General features: G+C 43.2%; 2 protein-coding genes and 1 long non-coding RNA gene across 4 annotated transcripts; all 3 read left to right on the forward strand.

Annotated features, from left to right (window-relative positions):
* Window positions 1–7,213: 7,213 nt before the first annotated feature.
* On the forward strand, window positions 7,214–18,969 carry LOC120910544 (zinc finger protein 814-like). The gene is made up of 3 exons (XM_040322299.1): window positions 7,214–7,255; window positions 7,390–7,534; window positions 18,514–18,969. The coding sequence occupies exons 1-3, from the start codon at window positions 7,214–7,216 to the stop codon at window positions 18,951–18,953; spliced, it is 627 nt and encodes a 208-aa protein (XP_040178233.1). The 3' UTR covers window positions 18,954–18,969.
* On the forward strand, window positions 14,993–16,084 carry LOC120910240. 2 transcript variants are annotated; one of them, XR_005741444.1, is made up of 4 exons: window positions 14,993–15,135; window positions 15,222–15,351; window positions 15,460–15,600; window positions 16,047–16,084. It is a non-coding gene; the product is annotated as an uncharacterized LOC120910240 (long non-coding RNA). The 2 variants fall into 2 exon arrangements; XR_005741445.1 differs by lacking the exon at window positions 16,047–16,084 and adding an exon at window positions 15,852–15,879.
* LOC120910193 (zinc finger protein 154-like) lies at window positions 18,956–19,676 on the forward strand (the record flags this gene model as incomplete). The annotated part of the gene is made up of 1 exon (XM_040322077.1): window positions 18,956–19,676. A coding segment is annotated over one exon (708 nt), but the record flags the coding sequence as incomplete, so codon positions are not given.
* Window positions 19,677–19,931: the final 255 nt, after the last annotated feature.

Genomic DNA, 19,931 nt, shown 5'->3' on the forward strand with positions numbered 1-19,931 from the left:
ATTTAAGTTACCGCCGCAATTTTTCCAAGTTAGTGCCCGATCCACAAAGCACTTACCTGGAAATTTGCGGCGGTGTATCCAAAATCCGGCCGGCGCAAGGCGGGCCAATTCAAATGGGGCGAGTCCCATTTAAATTAGTCGCGCTCCCGCGCCGGACGTACTGCGCATGCTCCCGACGCAAATTTCCCTACGTGCTTTCCCACTGATGTCAGGACCTTATCTACTCCCAGTGGCCACAGTCTGGCCCCCTTAAAGTCTGAGGTATCGTAAACTGGACCCCTGTTTTAGAAAAGTTTGGAGACCCCTGTTCTATAACCATAGGATTCAAATTCTAGTAATACAGTCTTCATATGAACCAGTACTGAGCTACTCCAATACTTAGCTAGCTATGTAAATTGTCCAAATTGTGGGTAACAAACTGGCAACTGTAACAGCAGGTGTGTAACAAACATGGGCAACATATACAATAAGGAGAATATATGGGGCAACAAATCAGCAATTGTGAAAATACAAGGGCAACTGTTTTAATACAGAGGACAAAATTATCAGTGGTAGCAATGCACAGGCAATAAAATGCAGAAACAATAAGTGGAAATGGGTCTGCCTGTTATTTTTCTGTTCTGCTGAAAAGCATGTATATGGATCTAGCCTACTGCATGCAGAAAATACTATAAGAATGTACTAACCCATTGCATCCAATCGGCTTTATCTCCCTTCATCATTGGTAAGTGAAGGGCCTTCTATGTAAGTGGTCAGTACAAAAGGACATCTTTAAAGCGGGAGTGCGACGGTCGCATCCATCGCGTCACGAGTAGCCGAAAGAAGCCGAATGTCGGTGTGGCTCTATACTGCGCCTGCGCACCGACGTTCGGCTACTTTCGGAAAATCGTGACGTGATGGATGCGACCGTCCGAAGCCTGTCGGAAGACTGTCAATCAAAATAGGAACGCCCAGTCCCGCAGCCCATACCTGGAAGCGGCGGAGAAGATCGCTCTCTACAACGGTAAGTACAGCTTCGATTTTAAAACAACTAGCCGATTCCCCTAGACAAACTGAGCATCAATCTAAGGGTAAAATTTTTTATTTCCGGGTGAACCTCCACTTTAAAGAGGAAGTAAACCCTCTTGTCAAAAAAAAATAATTAAAACGACAACCTGCAAGACAAAGGCATACTAGCTCATTATGAATTACTTGCCTGAGATCGAAGCCCTCGCAGCGTCCCTCGACCGCCTCCTCCAACCATGCAGGTCTGGAAGATATTTCTTGCACCTACAGGTAAGCCTTAATCTAGGCTTACCTGTAGGTTAAAGTGGTTGTAAAGGGTTTACAAAATTACAACCACTTTAAATTGCTGGAGAAAGAAAATCCCTTGCACTGGTGGTCGATTGGGTAAAAGCACAGCGATAGTCAAATTCTATATTTTTTTTGCTGTAAAAAAAAGTAGAGAAAAGACATTGGAACTGACACCAGAGGAGGTAATAAGATATTATTTTTTATATTCATTCATGCATACATACATATATGAATGTTGCATATATAAATGTATGTTCAAATGGCAATCTCGCGCAGAACACAGACAGGAAATGATGGAAATTGCAGACAGGAAGTGATGTAGGCACACAAACAGGAAGTTCCGGGTGAGAGGTGAGTCTGGAGGAAGTAGAGAGGAGACATTGCTGGAACTGGCAGCAGAGGAGGTAATAAGATATTATTTTATATTTACACCCAGTAATCCCCCATTATGTCCGTCCTCTTCCTCCATAGTCACTGTGGTCCAAGGGCCCAAGGACCCCCGGCTATGAAGCACTCTACCCACGGACATCCGCTCGGAAGAAAACCATCTGGCCTTCAGGAAGAAGCTTAAGATCCATCCCTTCTGAAGACACTGGCTACAAAAAGCGCCTTGAGGCGATTTAGTTCACGTTTTTTGCGATATACAAGTTACTCATTCATGTCTGCTATGACTGATAGTCCAGATGCATGCTAATTTTAGAGACATGTAGCCAACTGTCCATCCAGAGCCTCTGGTTTATAGACTGGATACAGACTGATGCTACTTGCCGCCATCATGGATGTGATGTCAGCAGCACACTCAAGTGACATTCTATATCAGCAGTTTTCATTCAATTCAAAGTATTAACAATAATTTACAACGCCATCCATAACTCTGTCCCCAGCTACATCACTAACCTTGTCTCAAAATACCAACCAAGCTGCTCTCTTCGGACCTCCCAAGACCTCCTGCTCTCTAGCTACTTTGTCACCTCCCATGCTCGCCTCCAGGATTTCTCCAGAGCTTTTCCCATCCTTTGGAACTCCCTACCCCAATCTGTCTGATGCCAGGTACACACGACCGTTCTAAAAAATGACGTTTAAGGGTCTAGAAAAAACAACGTTTTTTCAACCCGAACGTTAAAACGGCCTTGCCTACACACGATTGTGAAAAAAAAAAACGCTCTAGCAAAGCGCGGTGACGTACAACACGTACGACGGCACTATAAAGGGGAAGGTCCATTCAGATGGCGCCACCCTTGGGGCTGTTTTTGCTGATTTTGTGTTAGTAAAAGACGATTCATGCTTTTCAGTCTGTTACAGCTTGATAAATGTGCTTACTCCATTACGAACGGTAGTTTTACCAGAACGAGCGCTCCCGTCTCGTAACTTGCTTCTGAGCATGCACGGTATTTTCACACCGTTAAAGCCCACACACGACCATTTTTTACAACCTTAAAAACGTTGTGAAAAAATAGAGCATGTTCGAAATTTTTAATGCCCATTTTTTAGATCATGAAAAATGCTCTGGAGCCCACACATGATCGTTTTTAATGAAATAAAAAAAACGTCATTTTTTAGAACCCGAAAAACAGTCGTGTGTACGTGACATAACTGTATCCTAATCTATTCATCTTTAGACAACCCCCTGAAAACCCTTCTCTTCAAACAATTTTATCCTGCTTCTAACTAATACACTGTTTTTCTTTCTCCATCAGCTCATCCCCCACCGCTATTACCTTTTGTATCAATTGACCCACCCTCCTAGATTGTAAGCTCTAACGTGCAAGGTCCTCGGATTTCTCTTGTACCAAATTGTAATGTAACTGTAATGCCCGCCTTCATTTTGTTAAAGCGGAGCACCAACCTAAAGTGGAACTCCCGCTGATCAGAACCCTTCCCCCCTCCGGTGTCACATTTGACACCTTTCAGGGGGAGGGAGGTGCAGATACCTGTCTAAAGACAGGTATTTGCACCCACTTCCGGCCACGCAGTCTTCAGGTAGACTGCGGGTAAGACGTCACCTCCCGTCCCTGTTGTGTTCTGGGAACACTCGGCTCTCAGAACACAGTGGGAGCCAATCAGCAGGCGCAGTGCGACTCGCGCATGCGCCGTAGTGATCCGGGCAGTGAACCCGGAGCGCTTCACTTCCTGGTTCCCTCACCAAGGATGGCGGGGGGGTCCTCTGCTGCGGACGGCGCTTGACTCCAGGACAGGTAAGTGTGCTGATATTAAAAGTCAGCAGCTGCAGCATTTGTAGCTGCTGGCTATTAATATTTTTTTTTTTCAGCGGACATCCGCTTTAAGCGATGCGTAAACGTTGGCGTTATATAAATCCTGTATAGTAATTTTTATTTCTATCACCAACTGTCCTGTTGTGTTGTTGCCAGCAGCTCTTACTCAGTTTATTTAGATTCAATTTTGAACTTTCTGCCTTCATAATAATTTTCTTTTTTTACATTATTTTTTTAACCATTGCAGATTTATCTTGGAATATTCACATACTGAAAATAGACAGGACTTCCCCTTTTAATGACATTGCTGTCAAGGTGGAGATCTTTTGTTGAGTGGAACCCAATTCTTGGTGAGCCACAGAGACAGGAAGAGTGTGATTATATACACACACAGGAAGTCCGAAACAGAAAGTAATACCACAAATGGGGAGGAAGCGATGTCAGGTGCAGAGAGGAAGTGAAAAATATATATGAACAGGAAGTGATGTAAAAAGGAAATTCTAGATGAGAGCAGTAAGCTGTGAGGAAGAGAAGATTCTAGAAGTCACCAAGAAGATCATTGATCTGCTGACAGGAGAGGTGAGCGGTGCCGGGAATTCTGGGACATTATCCAGTAACAGACAAGGGATGTGTCTGGATGGTGACTGTATCATTGTGTGTGTCAGGTTCCTATAAGGTGTCAGGATGTCACTGTCTATTTCTCCATGGAGGAGTGGGAGTATTTAGAAGGACACAAGGATCTCTACAAGGACGTCATGATGGAGAATCAGCCGCCCCTCACATCACCGGGTAAGAGGAGACTTTATTGTAAAGGAGAGAGCAGTACGGAGGCTCCACCATCATCTGATAAACACATAGGGGTCTAATTATTAAAGGTAGAAAGGACAAACTTAGTCACAATTTTGCAGAGAGACCAATCGGCTTTCAGGTTTTATTGCTAAAGCTTGATTAAACAAGCTGAGGTTAGAATCTGCTTGGTTTCTCTGCAGAGTTGTGACTAAATGTTGCCCTCTCTAGCTTTAGTAAATACACCTCTTATGCCGCATATACACGATCGGACATTCCGACAACAAAACCGTGTATTGTTTTTTCAACGGATGTTGGCTAAAACTTGTCTTGCATATACACGGTCACACAAATGTTGTCGGAAAATCCGATCGCCAAGAACGCGGTGACATACAATACTACAACGAGCGGAGAAAAATGAAGTTCAATGATTCCGAGCATGTGTCGAATTGTTTCCGAGCATGCGTAGGATTTTTGTGCGTCGGAATTGGATACACACGATCGGAATTTCCGACAAGAACTTTCGTTGTCGGAAAAATTAAGAACCAGCTCTCAAACATTTGTTGTCAGAAATTCCGACATCAAATGTCCAATGGAGCCTACACACGGTCAGAATATCCAACCAAAAGCTCACATTAAACATTTGTTGTCGGAAATTCCGATTGTGTGTACGCGGCAATAGAGACAATGTATTCAGTGTGTGTGTTTTCTACAGATGGATCCAGTAATGGGAACCCACCAGAGAGATCTCCCCGTCCTCTGTATTCCCGGGATTCCACACAGGAAGGTCACACCATCCCTCACCATCATCAGGTAGGTGGGACTGAGCAACCAGAACAAAATTCTAAGCTACGAAAGAACTTTCTTTTACGTAATCTCTTGTTCCTTTTCACGCATATATTCTATCATCTTTGGGGTTTAGGGTGAAGAACTAAAACACATCAAAGCTGAGATTAAAGAGGAAGAAGAGACGTTGATGAGTGGGGATCAGCAGTCTATGGAGGAGGGAGGTCCTCTGTATTCCCGTGATTCCACACACGATGAACACACCATCCCTCACCATCAGCAGGTAGATGGAACTGAGCATACAGATGTAAAAGAGGAAATACTGTAACACCTTCCTTTTTAAAAAATAATGTATTCAATCATCTTTGGGGTTTAGGATGAAGAAGTGAAAGACACCAAAGCTGAGATTAAAGAGGCAGAAGAAGAGACATTGGTGCACGGAGATCAGCAGTCAATTGAGGAAGATCACAGCATCACTCACCATGATGAGGTAGGTGGGACTGAGCAACTAGAACGCAAATAGAATTATATCCTTTGAGATAACATTCTTCTGTCATCTCTTGTTTCTTTTTACAAATCTGTTCTATCATATTTGGGGTTTAGGGTGAAGAACTGAAATACATTGAAGTTAAAGTGAAAAAAGAAGAAATGTTTGAGGATCAGCAGTCTATGGAGGAGGGAGATCCTTTGTATTCCTGGGATTCCACACAGGAAGATCACACCATCCCTCACCATCATCAGGTAGATGGGCCTGTAGACCTCAATATATTTTCAATGTTTGTCATTGAAATAAAAGGTTCATAAAAGGGGTGCATCAAATGGAAATTTTGGTGCCGAAAATGAAGGATGCACTAGGCCGAAAACCGAAACTGATTTTATTGTTTGCCGTTATTGGCACCTTTAGTGCAAACAAAGCAAGAAAAATGCAGTCCTTAGTCTCTAACCATCTCTTGTATCATGTTCACAGTCTCTGACCATCTCTTGTATCATGTCCACAGTCTCTGACCATCTCTTGTATCATGTCCACAGTCTCTGACCATCTTTTGTATCACGTCCACAGTCTCTGACCATCTCTTTTATTAGTTCCGCAGTCTCTGACCATCTCTTTTATCAGGTACACAGTCTCTAACAATCTCCTGTATCATGTCCACAGTCTCTGACCATCTCTTTTATTAGTTCCGCAGTCTCTGACCATCTCTTTTATCAGGTACACAGTCTCTAACTATCTCTTGTATCATGTCCTCAGTCTCTAACAATTTCTTGTATCATGTTTGCAAGCTCCTGCTTAAACTTAAACACACTGCTAATTTTATTAGCAAAATTTCCATTTGATGCACCTCTAGCAGACATTATACAGGAGATGGTCAGAGACTGCAGGCATGATACAAGAAATCAAGCCTCTCCAGTGTCCATCAAATGCAGCCTTACCAGTGTTTGTCATATGCAGCCTGCCTGTGCCTATCAGATGCAGGCTCACCAGTGCCTGTGGATGCAGCCTGCCAGTGCCCAGGAGATGCAGCCTGCTTGTGCCCGGATCAGAGCAGCGATGTCACGGAGCTGGATTTGAATTGCCTGGGCCACAGTAACAATGTCTCACCTCCTGTGATCACGTCACACTGATTCGATGTCACGCCATTGGATCAGTGTGCCATCTATCACAGGAGATGGGACATTGTTACTACGACCCGGACAATTCATCTCCCCGACACAGTGAGATTGCGGCTCTGAAATGAGAGGAGGTGGGCAGGACCTTGACCAGGATGACACCATTATGGGTGGCACCCGGCGCGCAGCCACCACTACTGTGCATGTGCGATAATCGGCGCAAATGTCTGCATTTTTTTTTCTTTTTTCTTTTTACCTGCTCTCTATTTTCTCTGCGTGATTCTCTGCAGCGTTTTCCTGCCGAGAAACCCGAGCGTCTGTATACTTACCTGCCTCCAAGGAAACCCGCGCATGCTCGAAGTGACTTTGTCACATGCGCAGTAGCTTCCAAGGCATAGGTAGGGTGAAGCAAGATGGCGACGACGGCATCGAATGTGACAAGCGCATGCTCGTTGTAGTCCATGACGTCACCGCGTTCGTGCCATTCAAAAGAACGGCGGTTTTTACAAGGCTTTCCTGTCTGAGCTCTTATGTACAGGTACTGCAAGAGCCTGATACCAGCTCCCATTCAGGTACTTGCTTACATTTATAAAAAGAAAATACATTTAACAATGCATTATTGATTACAGAATTGCTGTCATTTGTGTCTTTTATATAGGCTTGGAGTTTGACTTTAATAGAAGTTTTCTATTATTTTGGGGTTTAGGGTGAAGAACAGATTAATATAAAAGTTGAGGTTAAAGAAGAAGAAGAATTAGAGACGTATGTGGGGGGTGATCAGCCATTCACCGAGGAGGTTGGGATCATTATGAAGAGTGAAGAGGATGGAAATTCTCCAGCTATCAACTCAAGTAAGTATAGGCACTGTGGAAGAAACAGGTCACAGTCTCATTTTACTTCTATAAGGATTGTAGTTTAACCACCTGCCAACCCGCCACACTACATACAGTATACTGCAAGCAGCAGCAGGTGCAGCCACGATCACATACGTGTACTTGATCAGCCACCTTCTGGGTTTGGGGCGTGCAGATATCAAGTGATGTTGATCTCCATTCCTCAATACAGCGTCATGTTCCCTACAAATGAGGAGGAGATACTGTACACCATATGAAAGGTCCATCTCCATTCCTCAATATAACGTCATGTTCCCAACAAATGAGGAGGAGATACTGTACACCATATGAAAGGTCCATCTCCATTCTTCAATATAACGTCATGTTCCCAACAAATGAGGAGGAGATACTGTACACCATATGAAAGGTCCATCTCCATTCTTCAATATAACGTCATGTTCTCAACAAATGAGGAGGAGATACTGTACACCATATGAAAGGACCATCTCCATTCCTCAATATAATGTCATGTTCCCAACAAATGAGGAGGAGATACTGTACACCATATGAAAGGTCCATCTCCTTTGCTCAATATAACGTCATGTTCCCAACAAATGATGTAGCATCTATATTGTAGCACCCTAGTGTTTAGGCAGGGTTTCTAAGTAAATTTAGTTTGCCAGGTAGTAGTTGCCCTGGTTAATTGTTAGTAGATCCACTGATTCCTCTCTAGTTCTGGACTTGCTGCAACTTCTCTCTTCTGTTGTTAGGTGGCATTATGCTGGTGACATTAGATAGACAAGGGCTTAGCAAGGTCAAGTTATGAATGGATGGGGTGTCTCAGCCAATTGGGGGGGTTTCTTTAGTCCCTTGGCCTGCTGGGAGAGCCTATTTATTTGGGTGGAGTCAGGTGATCGTTGTTCTGTGCCACCTGGATGGCTGTCTGGGTGGACGTGTGTTATGCTTCCTCCGGACTGCTAGACCAGAAGCATGAGGCCTATTCCTAGGACATCTGGCTGCTAGGCTGCCCGAGGCCTATCTAGGAGCAGGAGAAGCTATTTTTGGTCATCTACTGACTTTCTTATATTTTATTTTATTTCTTTCCAACAGATGGATGTGATGTGAGGAATTCCTCGGAGAGACATCTTCTATCATCTGCTGATTGTAAGTCAGAAGATAATGTCATCACACAGGATCCTCCAGGAGGAAATCCAAATACACAAAATATACATCACAGACCTTTGTCCGGAGACATCAATGGATCCCTCTGATCAGGGGGAATCTTCTTATCAATCACATACTATTGACTGTCCTTATTCATGCTCAGAGTGTGGGAAATCTTTCAAAAGGAAAGATAACCTTGTCAATCATCAGAGAATTCACACAGGAGTGCGTCCTTATTCATGCTCAGAGTGCGGGAAATCTTTCACTCTTAAAGGAGGCCTTGATACGCATATGAGAATTCACACGAGTGAGCGTCCCTATTCGTGTTCAGAGTGCGGGAAATCTTTCACTCATAAAGGAGGCTTGGATACACACCAGAGATGCACACGCGGTGAGCGTCCTTATGCATGCTCAGAGTGTGGGAGATCTTTCACTCGTAAAGAAGGCCTTGCTGCACACCAGAGAATTCACACGGGTGAGCGCCCTTATTCATGTTCAGAGTGCGGGAAATCTTTCACTCATAAAAGAGTCTTTGGAAAACATCAGAGAGTTCACACGGGTGAGCGTCCTTATTCTTGTTCAGAGTGGGAAATCTTTCATTCATAAAGGAGACCTAGTTGCACACCAGAGACTCCACACAGGTGAACATTCATGCACAGAGTGTGGGAAATCTTTCACTCAGAAAGAAGGCCTTGTTAAACACCAGAGAAGTCACACGGGTGAGCGTCCTTATTCATGTTCAGTGTGCGGGAAATCTTTCTCTTTTGAAGAAGACCTTTTAAAGCACCAGAGAATTCATACAGGGGAGCGTCCTTATTCATGTTCTGTGTGTTGGAAATCTTTCACCGTGAAAGGAGTCCTTGTTGAACATCAGAGAATTCACACGGGTGAGCGTCCTTATTCATGTTCGGAGTGCGGGAAATCTTTCACTCAGAAAGGGAACCTTGCAAAACACCAGAGAATTCACACGGGGGAGCGTCCTTATTCGTGTACGGAGTGCGGGAGATCTTTCATTCAGAAAGAAGTTGTTGCACATCAACTCACACTGCAAACCTTCCTTGATTTCATTCAAACTACGGGAACGTTCTACAGATAGAAGAAGTCTATTTAGACATCGGAGGAAATTCACCAGCCAATTCTGACAAACATACGATGGTGGAACTTATTGATCCAGAACACAACTGTAGGAAGAAAATAATTAGGTTATAAAGGGGTGAGTCTTGGAAGAAGTGGTATTCAGTTCATAAGTGGCGATGGATGGACCAAGTCATCTTCACTTCTTGTATTCTTTGGAGACTCCAATGGTGGGATGTTCCTGCTACAGTTTCTGCCCCCCACATTTTATACAAATACAACATGGACAGTAGTAGTAACTCATAATAGGTTACAGGAGTACACAGAGACATAAGCATACCAGGGAAAAATAAAAAAATGTTGAGCTTCAGATTGTCCAAGGGGGGCAGATAGGCCAAGTTTTGTACAGTGCACATCACCATACATTGGGGGCGTAGTGAAAATATTTGAGTTTTTAGGGTGGTGGTTTAATAGTTCTATATCCATAAGGGATAAATTATAGCCAAACAGTCCTCATTTGAACCAGGACTGAGCTAATCTAATGCCGTGTACGCACGATCGGAAATTCCGACAAGAAAACTGTGGATGGAATGTTGGCTCAAACTTGTGTTGCATACACACGGTCACACAAATCTTGTCGGAAATTCCGACTGCTAAGAATGCAAGACGTGCGACGAACCGAGATCAATGAAGTCCAATAGGCAGTTCGGCTCTTCTGCGTGATTCTGAGCATGCGTGTTTTTTTTGGCACGTCGCAATTGCATGCAGATGATTGGAATTTCAGACAAGAACTTTTCCCGTCGGAAAATTTGAGAACCAGCTCTCACATTTTTGCTGTCGGAAATTCCGACAGAAAAAGTCAGATCCGGCCTACACACGGTCGGAATTTCCGACCAAAAGTTCACATCAAACTTTTCTTGTCGGAAATTCTAATCGTGTGTATGCGGCATTAACACTTGCAATAGCTAGCAATGTAAATTGTCCAATCTGTGGGTAGCAAACTAGTAATTGTGACAATACAAGTAATATATTATCATTACAACAACAAAGAACAAGCAATTGTAGAAATACATAGACAATAAAGTGCAGTTACAATAACTGAGACTCCATGTGGACTTTTTGTTTTTGGCTTCTGATGGAAAAATTGAATATGGATCTAACCCTATGGTCTACAAACTGCGGCCCAAAGGCCGGGATGTGGCCCTTTGCTTGCCCTTATCCGGCCCTTGGGGCACTTTTCCTCTGCCTGACACCAACTATGGGGCACTATTCCTTCTACTGATACAAGTCACTATTACTCCCACTGACACCAATTATGGGGCATTGATTACATCCATTTACACAGGACATTTTCTACTTCTATTGGGAAAAGTCCAGCCATTGGGTAAAATCACCATTCAAGACCACTCAAGAGAAATGCTGCTGTAGACGTGTTGGAAGAAGTTGGCAAAATAAGTTACTGCAGACAGGGATGAGTGAGCTGTCAAAAAATGAATGTGGGTGAGAGCTGTAAGAAAATGTAGTGTGGATGGTGGGGGAGAGTTGTTGGAGAATGTAGTGTGGATGGTGGAGGAGAGCTGTCGGAGAATGTAGTGTGGATGGTGGGAGGAGAGCTGTCGGAGAATGTAGTGTGGATGGTGAAGGAGAGCTGTCAGAGAATGTAGTGTGGATGGTGGAGGAGTACTGTCGGAGAATGTAGTGTGGATGGTGGAGAGAGTACTTTCGGAGAATGTAGTGTGGATGGGGGGGAGAGCTGTCGGAGAATGTAGTGTGGATGGTCTGGGAGAGCTGTCGGAGAATGTAGTGTGGATGGTGGAGGAGAGCTGTCGGAGAATGTAGTGTGGATGGTGGAGGAGAGATGTCGGAGAATGTAGTGTGGATGGTGGAGAGCTGTCGGAGAATGTAGTGTGGATGGTGGAGGAGAGCTGTCGGAGAATGTAGTGTGGATGGTGGGAGGAGAGCTGTCGTAGAATGTAGGTGGATGGTGGGAGGAGAGCTGTCGTAGAATGTAGGTGGATGGTGGGAGGAGATCTGTAGGAGAATGTAGTGTGGATGGTGGAGGAGAGCTGTCGGAGAATGTAGTGTGGATGGTGGGAGGAGAGCTGTAGGAGAATGTAGTGTGGATGGTGGAGGAGAGATGTCGGAGAATGTAGTGTGGATGGTGGGAGGAGAGCTGTCGGAGAATGTAGTGTGGATGGTGGAGGAGAGCTGTCGGAGAAGGTAGTGTGGATGGTGGGGGGAAGCTGTCAGATCCTCATTGAAACATTGACTGAAACTTTAGCAATGAGTGTTCACATTGCTAGCCCTGCGAGTACGACCTTATTTTTTCAATGATATATACAGTATAATAAACTGTTTATAGACACACTATATGCCTGTAAATATTTAACATATGGACTACATTTTTATATTCGATAGGAAATCTCACTTGTAACACAGACAGGAAGTTCAAGTTTGGATGATTGCTGGATCAGTCAGAAGAGGAGGTAATAAGATAACCACCTGTCATGTCCGGCTTCGTCCTCCATAGTCATGTTTGCTATGGTTTATGGACCAATCATCCTAAATTTAGAACCATTTATTCTACTATGACTACTGCGTGTTCTGCCCACGTGGTTGTTTATTTCAGCACACTCGTGACTTTCTACATCACAGTTCCAAGCTTCGGTACTTAGTATACCCCCACAGGGCATGTTTTGGAATTTCCCTTAGATACAATAAGTGTTATGAATACTCAGAGCCATTGACATAGTTTTAATTTTCCTGTGCAAGGTGAAGGAAATCCTGAAAACATAACCTTTGGGGTAATGAGGACTAGGTTGGGTAGCAGTGCTCCACTGTATTGTTCTGCACTCATTTTCAAACAGTTACATAAAGAATTGCATAACAGGGTAAACCTTCCGACTTCAGAATTCTAGTAAGAGTGGCACCCAAGGGAGAAGAGGATCTGTGGTGCGCCTGCGCCAAAAGTGGGGGGTGTTTAGGTCACACTGAATACTGGTGTGGTATAATAGAGTCTGAGACCCCCATACACACTATTAGATTTTCTGCAGAATTTTGTCTTCAGATTGACCAAAACCATGTAGTGCAAGGGCCTCCCTGATGCATACAAATTGAAACTCTTATGTTTGACCTCATATTATATGGTTGTGGTAAATCTGAAGAAAAAAATCTGCATAAAATCTAATAGTGTGTATGGGGTCTAAAGCCTACTTGCGTATACACCACACATGTATGCCATATTCCTTCTACTCATAGAATACTCCTTTATTACACAGGATCAAATGAGACTCTAAGGCCCTGTACTCACGATCAGTCCAAACTGATGAATACGACTGAAGGTCCGTTTCATCGTTTAACCGATGAAGCTGACTGATGGTCTGATGTGCCTACACACCATCAGTTCAAAAAAAACGATCGAGTCCAACGCAGGTGACGTAAAACACAACGACGTGCAGAAAAAATTAAGTTCAATGCTTCCATGCATGCGTCGACTTGATTCTGAGCATGCGCAGGTTTGGAACCGATGCTTTTGCATACTAACCATCGGTTTTGACCTATCGGTTAGGCGTCCATCGGTCCCAATTTTAAAGCAAGTTCTCTGTTTTTGGACCGAAGGACACAGACCGATGGGGCCTACATACGGTCAGTTTGGATCCGATGAAACTGAACTTCAGTCCGTTTTCATCAGTTTGGACTGATCGTGTGTACAAGGCCTTACAGAACACATAAACACACAATGCAAGTAAAATGTATACAATTATGTAAAGGAAAATGTGGCAATAAACATAATTTATTTTCTGTGCTTTTACCAGCAATTTATTTAAGATAGTTACAGGATCTGGTCGATTCTTATTATTGTTAAGCCTCACATTGTTATCTTATAATATTCACATACTGAAAATAGACGGGACTCCCCCTATAATAACATTACTCTCAAGGTGGAGATCTTTTCAAACAAACCATATGGAGTGGAACACAGAGACAGGGATACTGTGATTGTACAGACACAGGAAGTGATACCACAAATGAGGAGGAAGTGATGTACAGACAGGAAGTGATATATAGACAGGAAGTGAGGTAACATAAACAGGAAGTCATATAGCAGACTGAGAAGGAAGTTCTGGGTGAGAGGTGAGTTATGAGGAAGTTGAGAGAAAACTTTGGAGCTCTTCAAGAGAAACTGTTTTAAGAAAATTCTAGAAGTCACTACAAGATTATTAAGCTGCTGGCAGGAGAGGTGAGCGGTGCCGGGAATTCTGGGACATTATCCAGTAACAGACAAGGGATGTGTCTGGATGGTGACTGTATCATTGTGTGTGTCAGGTTCCTATAAGGTGTCAGATGTCACTGTCTATTTATCATGGAGGAGTGGGAGTATTTAGAAGGACACAATGATCTCTATAAGGACGTCATGATTGGAGAATCAGCCGCCCCTCACATCACCGGGTAAGAGGAGACTTTATTGTAAAGGAGAGAGCAGTACGGAGGCTCCACCTAGATCCCCCATCATCTGATAAACACATAGAAACAAGGGGCCAGATTCACAGCGAGATACGACGGAGTATCTCAGATACTCCGTCCGTATCTCTCAGAGTATCTATGCGACTGATTCATAGAATCCGTTACGCATAGATATCCCTAAGATACGACAGGTGTAATTGTTTTACACTGTCGGATCTTAGATGCAGTACCGCGGCCGCCGCTGGGGGGGGGAGTTTGCGTCGTAAACCAGCGTCGGGTATGCAAATTAGGAGTTACGGCGATCCACGAAGGATTTCTCACGTTCGCTACGTCGCCGCTAGTCTAGTTTCCCCGTCCGCAAAGTTAGTCGTCGTTTTTGGTTTGCCGTAACTTTACACAGCAAACGTATGCTGTATACAAGTAGTGCCGTCGTTACCCGCGTCCGAAATTAAAAATTCTCAGCCGTTTGCGTAAAGCCGTCCGGGAATACGGAACATACGCTGACGCGCGTCGCCGTTAAAAAAAATGACCAGCTCACTAGCGCGCCAAAGCACGGCGGGTATTTCGCAACGGAGCATGCGCCAGTAGGTCCGCGCGGGGGAGTGCGCCTAATTTTAAAACGGCACAACGCCCATTAATAACGCGGGCTTTACGCCGGAGGCCGCCGGCGTAATTTTTCACGCAAGTGGCTTGGTGAATCAGGCACTTGCGATTGAAAAATTTCGGCGGTGTTGTAACGTATCTACGATACGTTACGCCGCCGCGATTCTACCTGAATCTGGCCCAATGTATTCAGTCATTGTGTGTGTTTGCCTACAGATGGAGTCCAGTATGGGAACCCACCAGGGAGATGTCTCCGTCCTCGGTATTCCCGGGATTCTACACAGGAAGATCACACCATCCCTCACCATCATCAGGTAGGTGGGACTGAACAACTCAATAATTTTAATCTTTGAATTTCTTGCTCCTTTTACATTTGTATTCTATCACCTATGGGGTTTAGGGCGATGAATTGAAAAACATCAAAGTTGAGATTAAAGAGGAAGAAGAAGAGATGTTGATAAGTGGTGCTCAGCAGTTTATGGAGGGGCTGGTCTCAGCATTCCCAGAATTCCTTTTCCAACCATGATCAGGTAGATGAAAATTAAAATAAAATTGGCTTCAGACCGTATGAGATTATACTCTTCTTTTAGCCTATTGGTCCTCACATTTTAAAGTTTCCTTTCTTTCTGTTGGTTTAGCATGAAGAACTGATGTATGTTAAAGTTGAGGTTAAAGAGGAGGACGAAATGATGACTGTAATGGTTATCAGGAGTCAACGGAGAAGTTGGGATGATGATGACAACTAAAAAAGAGGAAATTTTCTGTAGATATCAGGACAGGTGAGCAATGAACACTAAATACAGAAATTTTCCAAGTATATATGTCAACTATTAAATTTGTAGACCTTCCCAGCAAGTCCTATTATCTCTACGAGGAGGTCATGATAGACAATCAGCCACCCCTCACATCATCGGGTAAGAGGAGACTTTATTGTAAAGGAGAGAGCAGTACGAAGAGTCCACCTAGATCCCCCATCATCTGATAAACACATAGAAACAATGTATTCAGTCAGTGTGTGTGTTTCCTACAGATGGATCCAGTAATGGGAACCCATCAGAGAGATGTCCCTGTCCTCTGTATTCCCAGCTAACAGTGGGGCCCAAACTGTAGGGTGGTGCACATTATTGTAAAGGAGAGAGCAGTACAGAGGCTCCACCTAGATCCCCCATCATCTGATAAACACATAGAAACAATGTATTCAGTCAGTGTGTGTGTTTTCCTACAGATGGATCCAGTAATGGGAACCCACCAGAGAGATGTCCCCGTTCTCTGTATTCCCGGGATTCTACACGGGAAGATCAAAACTATGCATGCTATGATCAGGTAGGTTGAACTGTGGGAACTAGAACTCAAACAGAATTCTGCATTTTGAGATAACGTTCTTCTGTCATCTCTTGTTTCTTTTTACAAACCCATTCTATCATATTTGGGCTTCAGGGTAAAGATCTGAAGGACATCAAAGTTGAGTTGTCTACTTTGGGGTCTGTGCGCCCTCTGCCGACTCTTACTGTGATTGGATACCTGCACGAGTTTGCAGCTGATTTCAGCCAATGATTTTGGCTGAAGTCAGCTGATCGCTTTGTCCAATCACACACAGAGCTCTGTGTTTACAAAGCACAGGACTCTGTGTACAGGGAACAGTGGATCTTGCTTCTTTGCTTTGGGAGAAGAACAAATAGTATAGCAAAAGCAGCACATATTTCACATTGTTAGACAGTACGATTGCACCGATATTATGATGCTGAGCATTTGTACTTGTACTGGTGCAAATGCTCCGATACCTGAGCAGTCAGGGATGATTGGTGCGGCGTGGGGGGAGTTACAAGCACCGATCTCCCTGTATAGAGATCTTTCTCTCTTGGGGGATTGGTGCTTGTAACTCCAGGATCTGTCAGGATGGAAAGCGGAGGAAGCAGCCAGTAAATCTGTGATTTACCAGCTTTTCTGAATGCACAGAGTCAGCGATCACTCATAACTGAGCATCATAAACTGAGTTTACAATGTTTCAGTTTATGAATGGACAGAGCCGCTGTCTCCTGTCCATTCATCTTCAGTGCAGCTGATGCTACAGGGAAAGGGACTGGGGGATCTGTGTCTTCCAGTCCCTTTCCCTGTCTCAAAAGGGAGATATCAGGGGTATGTTTAGACCCCTGATATCTCACCAAAGCTCCCCAACAGGGCTGATAATAAAAAAAAACAAATAATAAAAAAACACAACATTAAAAAAAAGTATCGGTACAGTCTTAAAGTGGTATCGGTGCAACCCTATTAGACACACAATTAACACCTTGATTGTCCCTAGATGTTAATCTCTTCCCAGCCAGTGTCATTAGTACAGTGTCTGTGTACAGTACCTAGCACTGATCACTGTATTAGTGTCAGTGTTAGTGTCCATTACTGACCCAGCCAGCCTCAGTTAGTACCATTTTGCCCACCACATTACAGTCCACAGTCCCACTATAAGCCGCTGAGCCCCCCCTTTATTCCCAGTAGAGCGGCTATAGCTGCGTAAATTCCAGTATAATATACCATAGTTTATAGATGGTATAACTTTTACACAAACCAATAAATGTTTTTTCTATTATTTTGGTGCAGGGTGAAAAACGGATTAATATAAAATCTGAAGTTAAAGAAGAAGTAGAGACGTATGTGGGGGGTGATCAGCCGTGCATGGAGGAGGTTGGAATGATTATGAAAAGTGAAGAGGAAGAAATGTCTCTACCTATCAACACAAGTAAGTATAGGCACTATGGAAGAATCGGGTCACAATCTCATTTTACTTCTAATTTTACTTCTGAGTATAAGGATTGAAGTTTAACCAGTTTTAGTTTCTTACACACAGGTAAAAATCATCATTTTTTTTGGCAATAAAATGATTTAAACTCAAGAGACTTTGTATAATAAAAAAGGAAGATAGTTACAAATCTTTATGTCTCATGATAGTTGCACAACTGTTTATTAAACGCAAGGTTTCAGGAAATAATTTTTTTTTTTTTTACTGCAAACACACAATTTATTTAGCCATTTTTTTTTTGGTAAAATATAAGGTTGTGTTGAGTAAATAGATACCAAACATGTCAAGTCTTAAAATTGCGTGCGCCTGTGATATCGCAAAAAAGGACAGTACCTAAAAAATCTCCATAGTGGACTATTTCATAGCCTTTCCAGCTCATCATTATTGAGATAACCAGGAGCTCTGGTGTTAAAATTATTGCTTTCTCGCCGACATTTGCGTGTGTTGTACCCGAGGGTTACATACGTGTGCACACCCAGAGCATGCATTTGCACATGTGTACGGGGCATTTTATTATAATTAAATATATATATATTTTTACCTGTTTCCTATTACAAATGGTTAATAAATCCCCATGTGATAGCATTGGGCAAGTGACTGGCACTCCTTTTTTTTGGAGACATTAGGGCTCAAAGATCAATAATGTCATGTTCCCAACAAATGAGGAGGAGGAGATACTGTACACCATATGAAAGGTCCATCTCCATTCCTCAATATAATGTCATGTTCCCAACAAATGAGGAGGAGGAGATACTGTACACCATATGAAAGGTCCATCTCCATTCCTCAATATATCGTCATGTTCCCAACAAGTGAGGAGGAGATATTGTACAAAGCTAAGAACTCAAGTTATTTGTGAACTACTGACTTTTTTTTTTTATCCATTTCTTTCCAACAGATGGATGTGATGTGAGGAATTCCTCGGAGAGACATCTTCTATTATCTGCTGATTGTAAGTCAGAAGATAATGTCATCACACAGGATCCTCCAGGAGGAAATCCAAATACACAAAATATACATCACAGACCTTCCTGTCCGGAGACATCAATGGATCCCTCTGATCAGGGGGAATCTTCTCATCAATCACATACTATGATTGTAAATATCCATGTAAGATCTCACACTGCAGATAGATCAACAGATCCTTCTAATCCCGAGGAATCTTCCTCACCCCATGAAGGAGATCACCGAGGTGACTATCAATTCTCATGTTCAGAGTGCGGGAAATCTTTCAATAGGAAAGGAGCACTTGTTGAACACCAGAGTATTCACACCGTGCCCTTCCTTATTCATGTTCAGAGTGCGGGAAATGTTTTGCTTTTAAAGGAGACTTTGTAATACATCAGAGAATTCACAAGGTTGAGTGTTCAGTGTGCGGGAAATATTTCCTAAAGAAAACTGATCTTGTTAATCATCAGAGAATTCACACAGGTGAGCGTCCTTATTCATGTTCACAGTGCGGGAAATCTTTCACTAAAAAAGGAGGTCTTGATAAACACCAGAGAATTCACAAGGATGAGCGTCCTTACTCATGTTCAGAGTGCGGGAAATCCTTCCTTAAAAAAGGAGGCCTTGAGAAACACCAGAGAAGTCACAAGGATGAGCGTTCTTATTCATGTTTAGAGTGTGGGAAATATTTCATCTATAACGGAGACCTTATTAGACATCGAAGAATTCACACGGAAGAGCGTCCTTACTCATGTTCAGAGTGCGGGAAATCTTTCACTCGCAATCAAAGCCTTGTTCAACACCAGAGAACTCACACAGGTGAGCGTCCTTATTCATGTTCGGAGTGCGGGAAATCTTTCACATATAAAGGAGTCCTTGTTGCACATCAGAGAATTCACACGGGTGAGTGTCCTTATCCGTGTTCAGAGTGCGGGAAATCTTTTGCTCAAAAAGGAAGCCTTTCACAACACCAGAGAATTCACACGGGTGAGCGTCCTTATTCGTGTACGGAGTGCGGGAAATCTTTCACTCAGAAAGGAGATCTTGTTGTACATCAGAGAACACACACCGCACAGCGTCCTCCATTGACTTCAGATTGAGAAAAAAGCTTTACAGATGAAAGAAGTCTACTTGGACATCAGAGGAAATGCAGCTGCCGAGTCTTTTGACAAATGTACGATGTTTTTTTACTAGTAGAACTTATTGATCCAGAACACAACTGTAGGAAGAAAATACTTAGTTTATAAATTGATGTGTCGTGGAAAAAGTGGTATTCAGTTTATCGGTGGAGATGGTTGGCCGGGTCTTCTTTATTTTTTTTATTTTTTTTCATTTTGCACATTCAAAGAGTGGTAGCCTTTCATCGGT

Source organism: Rana temporaria, chromosome 8 (assembly GCF_905171775.1).
Source record: "Rana temporaria chromosome 8, aRanTem1.1, whole genome shotgun sequence".
NCBI classification, from domain to species: Eukaryota; Metazoa; Chordata; class Amphibia; order Anura; family Ranidae; genus Rana; species Rana temporaria.